The 12095-nt window shown below is 42.2% G+C and overlaps 1 protein-coding gene across 1 annotated transcript; it reads left to right on the top strand.

The window, feature by feature from the left end:
* The first annotated feature begins 9496 nt into the window (after nucleotides 1–9496).
* Nucleotides 9497–11841, top strand: LOC139422175 (guanine nucleotide-binding protein G(I)/G(S)/G(O) subunit gamma-T2-like). Its single transcript, XM_071173331.1, has 3 exons — nucleotides 9497–9610; nucleotides 11034–11123; nucleotides 11249–11841. Exons 2-3 carry the CDS (start codon nucleotides 11040–11042, stop codon nucleotides 11375–11377), a joined length of 213 nt encoding a protein of 70 aa, XP_071029432.1. The 5' UTR covers nucleotides 9497–9610; nucleotides 11034–11039; the 3' UTR covers nucleotides 11378–11841.
* Nucleotides 11842–12095: the final 254 nt, after the last annotated feature.

Raw genomic sequence — 12095 nt, 5'->3', positions numbered from 1 at the left:
ACGTGATTTGCGTAATGAGGAGGCAGAGAAAAAGGGACCAAAGGGCGAGCTGACTTCTGATAATTAGTAGGTGATCGAATAAACCCCCACTTCCTTCCATTCTATGGGCAAACGTGTAATCTTTGGAGAATAAAATCGATGACCTACGCAAAAGGTTAAACTACCAACAGGACATTATAATTGTAATATCTTATGCTTCACGGAGTCGTGGCTGAACGACAACACTATCGACATACTGCTGTCTGGTTATATACTGTACTGGCAGGACATAACAGCTGCGTCAGGTAAGACAAGGGGCGGAAGACTATGTATTTTTGTAAATAACAGCTGGTGCACGATATCTCAGGAAGTCTCGAGATATTGCTCTCCTGATGTAGAGTATCTCATGATAAACTGTAGACCACACTATCTACCTAGGGAGTTTTCATCTGTATGTTTGGTAGCTGTTGACATACCACCACAGTCAGAGGCTGGCACTAAGACAGCATTGAGTGAGCTGTATTCCGCCATAAGCAAACAAGAAAACGCTCACCCAGTGGCGGCACTCCTGGTAGCCGGGGACTTTACTGTAATGCAGAGAAACTTAAATCCATTTAACCAAATTTCAATCAGCATGTTAAATGTGCAACCAGAGGGGAAAAAAACTCTGCACCACCTGTACTCCACACACAGAGACGCATACAAACCTCTCCCTCGCCCTCCATTTGGCAAATCTGACCATAATTCTATCCACCTGATTCCTGCTTACAAGCAAAAAGTAAAGCAGGAAGCACGAGTGACTAGATAAAAAAGTGGTCAAATGAAGCAGATGCTAAGCTACAGGACTGTTTTGCTACCACAGACTGGAATATGTTCCGGGATTCCTCCGATGGCATTGAGGAGTACACCACATCAATCATTGGCTTCATCAATAACTGCATCGATGACGTCATCCTCACAGTGACTGTACGTACATACCCCAACCAGAAGCCATTGATTACAAGCAATATCCGCACGGAGCTAAAGGCTAGAGCTGCCACATTCAAGGAGCGGGGCTAACCAGGAAGCTTAAAATAAATCCCGCTCTGCCCTCTGGCGAACTATCAAACAGGACTAAGATCAAATCGTAGTACACCGGCTCTGACTGTCGTCAGATGTGGCAGTTCTTGCAAACCATTACAGACTACAAAGGGAAAAAAAGTAGAGAGCTGCCCAGTGACACGAGCCTACCAGACGAGCTAAACTACTTCTATGCTCGCTTCGAGGCAAATAACACTGAAACATTAATGAGAGTACCAGCTGTTCTGGAAGATGTAGTGGCAAATCGGTTCAAATATGACACAACCAAGAACTTTGTGAAAATCAATATAGACTTTTAATACAACAGTATCATAAGCCGGAGCGGTCCGCGGAACACACACACTTTTTCAGAGCCCTCGCTCTGAGTTATACACCTACCATATAAGTCCCTCCCATATGCAAATTAAGTTACATCCCAATCCGTGCTTCCTGCTTGTTCAGCCCAATAACGCCCCCATCTGCTTTCCATTAGATCCTAATGGTGACAAGACCCTTGCTTTGACCCTTCACTCAGCTTAATGCGTTCTCCTGTTTGTGTGTTATCTAGGGTCAGCAGACTATGTGTCTCTTCTGTTTTTAGCATGCTCAGCTATACTAAAAATACTATACATTCCCCTTTCCTGTGGCCTGTGTTCATACCCTGTAATTAACTCCATGTGTCCCTTTTGGTGTCTTTCATCTCCTTTAGCTTTAGGGTGCCTAGCTGTTCTGGTCGCCTTCTCTTCATATGGTTGTCTAAGATCAAACAGACTTGTCTCCTGTGATGTGATTGATGTCTGTAATCCATCAATTTGTCCTTTGGCTGACCCCCTCCTTAGACAACCTCTGACCTTTGTATGTCCAGCTGCCCTAGGTGTTGCCCTCTCCCATGGCCCCACTCTGGCTTCCTGTCCTATACAATAGACAATGTACCTTACCAGAATGGCAAATGCATCCCTCTTTTATATAGGACAGTATATTTATCCATATATGTACCTAATTTCTCCCACAAAGACTGTGTGATTATGCTCTCCGCAATCGATGTGAGTAAGACCGTTAAACAGGTCAACATTCACAAGGCCGCAGGGCCAGACGGATTACCGGGCCTGTACTCTGAGCATGAGCTGACCAACTGGCAAGTGTCTTCACTAACATTTTTAACTCTACCTGTCGAATCTGTAATACCAACATGTTTAAGGCAGACCACCACAGTACCTGTGCCTAAGAACACAAAGTTAACCTGCCGAAAGGACTACCGAAGCGTAGCACTCACGTCTGTAGCAATGAAATGCTTTGAAAGGCTGATCATGGCTCACTCACATCAACACCATTATCCCAGAAACACAAGACCCACTCCAATTTGCATACCGCTCCAACAGATCCAAAGATGATGCAATCTCTATTGCACTCCACACTACCCTTTCCCACATGGACAAAATGAACACCTATGTGAGAATGCTATTCATTGACTACAGCTACGTGTTCAACGCCATAGTGCCCTCAAAGCTCATAAATAAGCTAAGGACCCTGGGACTTAACAAGTGGATCCTGGACTTCCTGACGGGCCGCCCCCAGGTGGTAAGAGTAGGTAACAACACATCCGTCACGCTGATCCTCAATACAGGGGCCCCTCAGGGGTACGTGCTCAGTCCCCTCCTGTACTCCCTGTTCACTCATGACTGCACGGCCAGGCACGACTCGGGAGGTCAGAGACCTGGCCGCGTAGTGCCAGGACAACAACCTCTCCCTCAATGTGATCAAGACAAAGTAGATGATTGCAGACTACAGGAAAAAGCATGCCCCCGAGCATGCCCCCAATCTCATCGACAGGGCTGCAGTGGAGCAGGTTGAGAGCTTCAAGTTCCTTGGTGTCCACAGCACCAACAAACTAACATGGTCCAAGCACACCAAGACAGTCGTGAAGAGGGCACAACAAAACCTATTCCCCTCAGGAGACTGAAAAGATTTGGCATGAGTCCTCAGATCCTCAAAGGGATCTACAGCTGCACCATAGAGAGCATCCTGACTGGTTACATCACTGCCTGGTATGACAACTGCTCGGCCTCCGACCGCAAGGCACTACAGAGGGTAGTGTGTACAGCCCAGTACATCACTGGGGCCAAGCTTCCTGCGTTCCAGGACCTCTATACCAGGCGGTGTCAGAGGAAAATTGTCAAAGACTCCAGCCACCCTAGTCATAGACTGTTCTTATGCATGGTCACTTTAATAACTCTATCTACATGTACATTTTGCCTCAATTACCTCAACTAACTGGTGCCCCCGCACATTGACTCTGTACTGGTACCCCCTGTGTATAGTCTCGCTATTATTATTTTATTGCTGCTCTTTAATATTACATGTTCCTTTTATTTCTTATTCGTAACTTTTAAACTGCGTTGTAAATTAAGGGCTTGTAAGTAAGCATTTCACTGTTTTGAGGTTTTGATATAATAAGAGGGTCAAATAGAACCTAAGAGGGCAGAATCTATTGTCTACAAACAGTATGAATAAAAACAATGCGGGGGTGGAGGGATTACAATAACCCTTTCAATAATGGTGTGAGGCATCTGGATTATTTTTGGGGGGATTGACTGAGACATCCACCGGACATTCCATGGACATCCCCGGATACACCCCTGAGAACTATTTTTAAAAGGGTAAAGGTTTGGTATTTGGCAAAACAAATCATTGTTTTACAAGTCACAAATAAGTCTCAAGTCTTAGCACTCAAGTCCCAAGTAAAGTCCCAAGTCAAGACAGGCAAGTTCGAGTCAAGTCTCAAGTCAAGACCGTCAAATCTCAAGTCCTAAACATTGAGTTTCGAGTCCTAAACAAGTCATAATGTGTCCTTCACCAAATGTAATAGCATTTCCTATTTTTAACACGAGTAATAGTTAGTATATTACATTTACGCAAATAATGAATGCTTTTTAAAAATATCTATATATTTATTACTTTCCAAATAAATATTATATTTCCATGGAAATACATGGGTAGCCCCCCATGAAAAGCATTAAACATTTATGGCAATTTAGCTAGCTAGCTTGCACTTGCTAGCTAATTTGTCCTATTTAGCTAGCTTGCTGTTGCTAGCTAATTTGTCCTGGGACATAAACATTGAGTTGTTATTTTACCTGAAATGCAGAAGGTCCTCTACTCCACCACTTAATCCACACAAAACGGTCAACCGAATTGCTTATAGTCATCTCTCCTCCTTCCAGGCTTTTTCTTCTCTTGACTTTATATTGCGATTGGCAACTTTCATAAATTACGTTCATTACCGCCACCGGTCTATTTCATCTTTCAGTACCTGCTTCTATAAACCAATGAGGAGATGGGAGAGGCAGGACTTGCACCGGCGATCTGCATCAGAAATAGAACTGACTTCTATTTTGGACCTTGGCAATGCAGACGCTCGTTGGCGCACGCAAGCAGTGTGGGTGCAATAATTTAATAATATATATTTCTAAATGTATTTTGCAACACTCGCACACGCGACGCGAGCGTTGTAGTCAGCCTGTAACGTATGTCAGTGGGTTTAGGAACAGCAGTAACATCAGGCAGGATTTAGGCTACCAACTGCCTCGCCAGTTGTAGCTCACTCTTGGTTGCAATGATCACATTCCCGCACTGACTGTGTGGAGGCTCATTGATTTAACATTAAGTTAGCCTACATGATACACTAGTAAAGTAATAAAATATATAGCTGTCGGCTATATTATCCACAACTTACCGTTCTTTGTGCAGCTTCAAATGTCAAACAAAATTGGAAATTGTTGCACGTTGCACATCCGTCTGCAATTTTCTTCTCGCATATTTTGCAAGTTGCATCCGTTTTTTTGTAGATACAGCATCGTCTTTATATCCGGGTATCATCTTTTCAAGGGCTCCATCTGAATTCACCCGCCGACGTTCCTCTGCACTGCCACACACTTTTTCTCAGCTGGCACAGTTTTATTGGCTGCTGTCCGTTTCAAACTGTATTCCGTTAAATGAAGAGTTGATGCACTGCACACTTTTTTAAATAGCATAATTTAAATGACTTGTACTTGGGGAGGGAATCAAGTCAGGTCGAGTCGTAAGGCTCAAGTCCAAGTCAAATCACAAGTCATTGGTGTTAAAGTCAAAGTTGATTTGCAAGTCATCATATTTGTGACTCGAGTCTGACTCGAGTCCAAGTCATGTGACTCGAGTCCATACCTCTGGTATTTGGTATTTTGGTATTTTATTAGGATCCCCATTAGCTGTTGCAAAAGCAGCAGCTGCTCTTCCTGGGGTCCACACAAAACATAAAACATGACACAATACAGACAAGACCATCTCAAGGACAGAACTACATAAAAAAAATGTAAAGGCACACGTAGCCTACATATCAATGCATACACACAAACTATCTAGGTTAAATAGGGGAGAGGTGTTGTGAGGTGTTGCTTTATCAGTGTTTTGAAACCAGGTTTGCTGTTTATTTGAGCAGTATGAGATGGAAGGAAGTTCCATGCAATAAGTGCACTATATAATACTGTACACTTTCTTGAATTTGTTCTGGATTTAGGGTCTGTGAAAAGACCCCTGGTGGCATGCCAGTCGCGTAAGTGTGTGTGTCAGAGCTGTGTGTAAGTTGACTATGCAAACATTTTGCGATTTCCAACACAATGTTTCTTATCAAAAGAAGTGATGCAGTCAGTCTCTCCTCAACTCTTAGCCAAGAGACAGGCATGCATAGTATTAATATCAGCCCTCTGATTACAATGAAGAGCAAAACGTGCCACTCTGTTCTGGGCCAGCTGCAGCTTAACTAGATGTTTCCTTGCACCACTGGACCACACGACTAGACAATAATCAAGATTAGACAAAACTAGAGCCTGCGGGACTTGCATTTTGGAGTGTGGTGTCAAAAATCACAGCATCTCTTTACTACGGACAGACCTCTCCCTATCTTTACAACCATTGAATCTATATGTTTTGACCATGACAGTTTACAATCTAAGGTAACACCAAGTAATTTAGTGTCCTCAACTTGCTCAACAGCCACAACATTCATTACCAGATTCAGCTGAGGTCTAGAACTTAAGGAATGATTTATACCAAATAAAATGCTCTAAATTTTAGAGATGTTCAGGACCAGTTTATTACTGGTCACCCATTTCAAAACAGACTGCAACTCTTTGTTAAGGGTTTCACTGACTTCATTAGCTGTGGTTGCTGATGCGTATATGGTTGAATCATCAGCATACATGAACACACATGCTTTGTTTAATGCCAGTGGCAGGTCATAGGTAAAAATAGAAAAGAGTAGAGGGACTAGAGAGCTGCCCTGCGGTACACCACACTTTACATTAGAGAAACTTCCATCAAAGAAAACCCTTTGAGTTCTATTAGATAGATAGCTCTGAATCCACGATATGGCAGAGGTTGAAAGGCCTTAACACATACATTTTTTCAACAACAGGTTATGGTCAGTAATATCAAAGGCTGCACTGAAATCTAACAGTACAGGTCCCACAATCATCTTATCACTTTCTTTCAACCAATCATCCATCATTTGTGTCAGTGTTGAGTGCCCTTCTCTATAAGCATGCTGAAAGTCTGTTGTTATTTTGTTTACAGAGAAAGAGCATTGTATTTGGTCGACCACAATTTTTAGCAACAGTTTGCTAAGAGCTGGCAGCAAGCTTTTACAGGTCTGCTGTTAGAACCAGTAAAGGCCCCTTTCGGAATTACTTGGCTTCCCTCCAGCCCTGAGGACAAAGACTTTCCTTCAGGATTCAGATGAAAAATATGACAGATAGGAGGGTCTATATAGTCTCTCAATTTGCAGTAAACATGCTAGTCAGATATGCAGCCAGACTTATTAGCCACTCCTTTTGCCCCATCTCTTTCAACCACACAGTTTTTCAATTCCTCATCAACCCATGGAGCCTTAACAGTTCTAACAGTCAGTTTCTTAACAGGTGCATGTTTATCAATAATTGGAAGAAGCAATTTCATAAATCCATCAAGTGCAGCGTCTGGATGCTCCTCATTAATCACATCAGACCAACAAATATGTTTAACATCGTCCACATCATAGTCACAGCAAAATATTTTGCATGATCTCTTACACACTTTAGGCCCAGCTGTTGGAACTTTGATTTCCTGGATATAGCCACTATATTGTGACCACTGCATCCAATGGGTACAGACACAGCTTTAGAACAAAGTTCTACAATATTAGTAAAAAATGTGATCAATACATGTGGATGATCTTGTTCCTGTAGTGTTTGTAAACACGTGGTAGGTTGATTAATAACCTGAACCAGATTACAGGCACTGGTTACAGTGAAAATCTTCCTCTTGAGCGGACAGCGTGATGAAAACCAGTCAATATTCAGGTCCCCAAGAAGGTAGACCTCTCTGTTTACATCACAGACACTATCAAGCATTTCACACATTATTTAGATACTGACTGTTAGCACTTGTTGACTTATGGAAATTATTTTTAGCTTTCAGAGAGCAGTTTTTCTTGCGTTTTTCAATGAAACACACGATCTGTTATAGTCACAGCCGTGATTTAACCAGTTTTAGAAACTTCAGAGTGTTTTCTATCCACACATACTAATCATATGCATATACTATATTCCTGGCATGAGTAGCAGGACGCTGAAAAGTTGCGCGATTTTTAACAGAATGTTCGAAAAAGGAAGGGGTAGACTTAAGAGGTTTTAATAAACCTTTGTATAAAGCATACATATTATTATTACATGTACATATTATTATTACACAACACTTTTACCAATAAATAATTATATGTATAATTCTAACTTTTTTAATGTTTTTTTTTAAGTCCTTGAGTATTTTCCTCAGCTTGTAAACCCACACCTTGTAACCTGACACCTCCCCATGCAAACAAGACCCACACAGGTTTGGCTAAGGATTAGGTTAATGGGTACGGTTAGGGTTAGGTTTAAACTATTTTTACGCCCCTCCCAAAAAATACCGCCCAAAAAGTCCTGAAATTTCATTGGAAAAAAGCTGTGTGTATGTGTGTGTCCGGTGTTTTCTTGTGTGTGTAAGTCAGCTTGTCAGCTGCAATGTGTATTGTAACACAGTGGTCACGCAATATTCTATTTTAGTTTACCCCTCCCCCCACACACACGAACACATACAAGAGGAAGTTACAGGATTCAGTCATTAATCTAATGGATTAAGACGGACAAGACTCTGAAATGGGATTGGGAGGATTTGACTCAGGAAGCGTTCTGTCTCTGGGCTAAAAGGGTTGGTCTGGGGCAATCTGGGATTGATACACAATTTTGGATTGTTGATATATAGCCATTGATTTTTGAAGAATATCAATAATAAATGCCTCATGAGATTAGTTCAACTGTCTTTCTCCATCACAATCCAAAATATTAGATTTTTAACTAAAACATTAATTTTGATAAAATAGATCAAGAAAATACCATCTATACATGTGACATTGTTACATTTCTCCAGCCCTACAGATGCAGGATCTTCATTTGAGCCAGTTTGCTACAGCAAGAAAATAAGAGTGGTTGATACAATTTCCGTTAGGGAAAATCAAGTCTGACATTTTAAAGTGAAAATTATAAACTTTAGAAGCCTTTTTTAACATTGAATACACTATAAGTTTGCATTTCCGGGCTGTGCAGGAAAATTCTCAACAACAAAAGACTGATCAAATTAAGATACTACATCTGTATTCATCGATCCTACATCTCTATCTGTCTGAGATTGCTCCTTTAATAAGAGATGACGTGGGGCCAGATACCAAATGGGACAGGCCTCAGGTCCAGGTGGGACAGAAGCAGACGACCAGCAAGGTCACTGTTAAGAGGCAAAACATGTGAGGGATTGGAATTGTTTGAGCAAGTGAAGTCCTGAAGGATTTAGAAAAGTTTGAATGGGGCTTGCCTAGAAACCAACTCATAAGATACCTGACAATTAAACAATATGTCCTTGTTACTTTGTTACACTGTATAGGTCTCATACTGTAAATGTTCTTATTACCCCCCCCCCAATTCAATCCATCACAAGGTCTGTAAGTGGACAGTTTTAAAATGATTTCCTGGTCAATCAGAATGCTCATATCCGTGTTCCATTTCAAACTTTTTTCTCCCGTTTCGACCTCTGAGAGTGACCCAGGTGAGAGTGGAAGTTGCTCATAATCAGCACAGATCTAGGGCCAGTTTAAGCTTTGAACCCCCATGATAAAGGTCAGGATTGGCATTGTGAGAGCTGATCCAGGACCTGTGGTTTAGGAGCATTTGGCTGGAGCTGATACTCTCTCTCTATGTCCTCCTGTGATACTCAAAGGTAATTTGTGATTTGAGGTTGACATTTGGCGCAGCTAATTATAATAGACTAATCTGATTAGGAACGGTTGTGCGGGGTGGGGGGGGGGGGGTCTGTACAAGAGTCTCCTCCCAATCTGTCATCGTGCCACCTGGAGAACGTCCTGAAGAGGAGAGTTGAGGAACAGGTTAATCCAGTTGGACAACCCGAACACTGCGGTCCCATAGAGGGCGAGAGACTACACTTTCCCTGCATCGACCGTCCCCACAACCAATAGGTGAGTGTCGGCCCGAGGAGAGGATGTAGCGACTAACTTCAGTCTTGGCCAATAGCCTGGACCAGTGTTCAGGGAGATTCTAGCTCAACTGAGCAATTCACTCAGTTAAATGAATGCATTTAAAACATATTTTTTTATTTTTTTATTGAGGGATGGATTTTTTTTTATTGACGGGAGTCAACAAAGCATTACTACTACATTTTATGTAGTATCAAAATTTGAATAGGATCAATTAATTTGATGTGTTTGTATAATTGACTACTCTGAGTTGTTTTCACTCTTGTTAGACATGACTCAGAGGTCTCTTTCTAGACTCATAGGCCATATCAATGGCCTTTTTGGGACAGAAATAAATGGATGAATGCAGTGTGTGTTTCCTCAGTGTGGCCAGAAGTCACAATGTAATAAATCTGTTGTTTGCACAACCCACTGTCACAGTGGCTTCCTTACCTTTTATAATTGTTCATGTGACATAAATGCTCGTTTTGGGTTTGGCTGGTTGCCTGATTATGTAGGCACAGCGTGTTGGTAGAGGGTAGGACTGAAGTAGTACCCAAAAAAGAACACCAACCACGTAGCCTTCATATTTTTCCAAAGTTCAGTTGTATGACATATTATTTTAGGATAGGGAAGAGTCAACAAGCACAAGGCCATGGAAACAGGCATGTCAATAGTTCATTGGTTTGTTCATACAGTCGGATGTCTAAGGCTCCCATTTTGTAGGCCAGCGGATTCATTTCCCTCCCCCCAAAATATAATATGTACTGTATATATTTTGGAACTCAGTCGTATTCTCACATCCCCATGGCAAAACGGGTAGAATTGCAGGAAATTAACTCTACAACTTAAAAAATGTCTCTCTGCTGTCAAGTGACCAGCGAGCCACTGCGGCCCCTCATGATCAGTTCAGTTCAGTTTTTTTGTGGCCCCCACCCCATAAAAGTTGCCCATCCCTGACCTGACATGTCTTTTACTGTGTAGAGATCAACTCTACTTAAAAACAAGATGTTATTAGAGTAGAATTCCTGGCGACTAGCCATACAAACCTACACAATGTATAGGGTGTGGTCTTACTGGGTAATCCTGTCCCGCAACATTATTTAGCTTGCTGTGACATCCTACAGTAATTTTACCAGACATTCTTAAGAAAGAGGAATTATATGGATTTGAAAGGTAAAGATTCAGGTCTGGGTTCAACCCACTAAAGCGCGTTGTTGAAGACTGATACAAGAATATCAAACAAGTACGCCAATCTGTTCAATAAGGGAATTCATTCACAAATCCAGAAGGATTTAGATTCATTTGGATCTTTACTGACGAGCAGCAAGATACAGTAAGAGTTACTTGTTATAGCGTGGTGAATGTTTGATGTTTATTTTGTGTGCCCTCTCTCACTGATCCCCTCCCCCTCCTTCCTTCTCAGGGAAAGATGGCTCGGGATATGTCAGACATTGACATCCTTAAGATGGAGCTGGAACAGCTGAAGAAAGAAGTCTCGACACCCAGGGAGCCTGTACGTAAAATCAATGGGTCCATAAAGAGAAGCTCTGTAGCATTACAAAGGCATCACCGTGCACTGATACAGTCCCATTGAACTGAATTAGAATGCTTCTATTGACCCCTCTCCGTTTCTCTTAGGTGTCCAAGACATCCAAGAACACCATGGACTGGTGTGAGGCTGCGTCTGGTACCGACCTCCTGATAACAGGAGTACCAGATGATAAGAACCCCTATAAGCCTGAGAAGGGAGGCTGCATAATCACCTAGCCCTCCCGGGGGACAAACAGCCCCAGGCGGGACACAGGGAAAAACATCATGTTGTACTTACATAGGAACACATGGCAAACATATTGCAGCTATGTATCACTCTTTACAGGGCTGAAGAGGCTGAAACTGGAGAGAAAAAATCGGAGAGACATCCACTAAGTTAGCCAGTTTAGGACAACACAACATGTCACACTGACTAGGCTACACAAAGTCACCTGAGGCCACTGGGAGCTGAGGAGGAGATTTATCCAGGGACGATTCAGGGGATTAGAGGGATCACTTGGTTACAATGGTGTCCTTCCTTTCTCCTTGAAGACCTATGACCCTATCCTCCTCACCTGTCAGTTGCCTCTGGCGGTTATAGAGCTTCCAAACAGGCTCTGGAATGTTCCAATTGCACCCACCACTGACTGGCTTTTGTTTTGCTTGTAAATAAAGTGTACCCAGTACAGCAGTTTCTTTGACGTCTTTTGGTTCTCTCTGTGACTTCTCTCTGTGACTTCTCTCTGTGACTTCTCTATATGACTTCTCTCTGTGACTTCTCTCTGTGACATCTCTCTTGTTTTGCACCTCATATGAACATGGATCCTCTCATGATGCACGTGTCCCTTGATTCAATCAAGTTGTAATGTACGTTTTAGAAATAAACATTTGTATCAGGAGGTGGGTTGATGTGTGATATATCACCGTGAGCTGATACAGACCCATTGAACTAGAA

Source organism: Oncorhynchus clarkii, chromosome 12 (genome assembly GCF_045791955.1).
Source record: "Oncorhynchus clarkii lewisi isolate Uvic-CL-2024 chromosome 12, UVic_Ocla_1.0, whole genome shotgun sequence".
Classification (NCBI taxonomy): domain Eukaryota; kingdom Metazoa; phylum Chordata; class Actinopteri; order Salmoniformes; family Salmonidae; genus Oncorhynchus; species Oncorhynchus clarkii.
The sequence above is the reverse complement of the archived record's forward strand: the minus strand, read 5'-3'. Positions and strand labels throughout refer to the sequence as shown.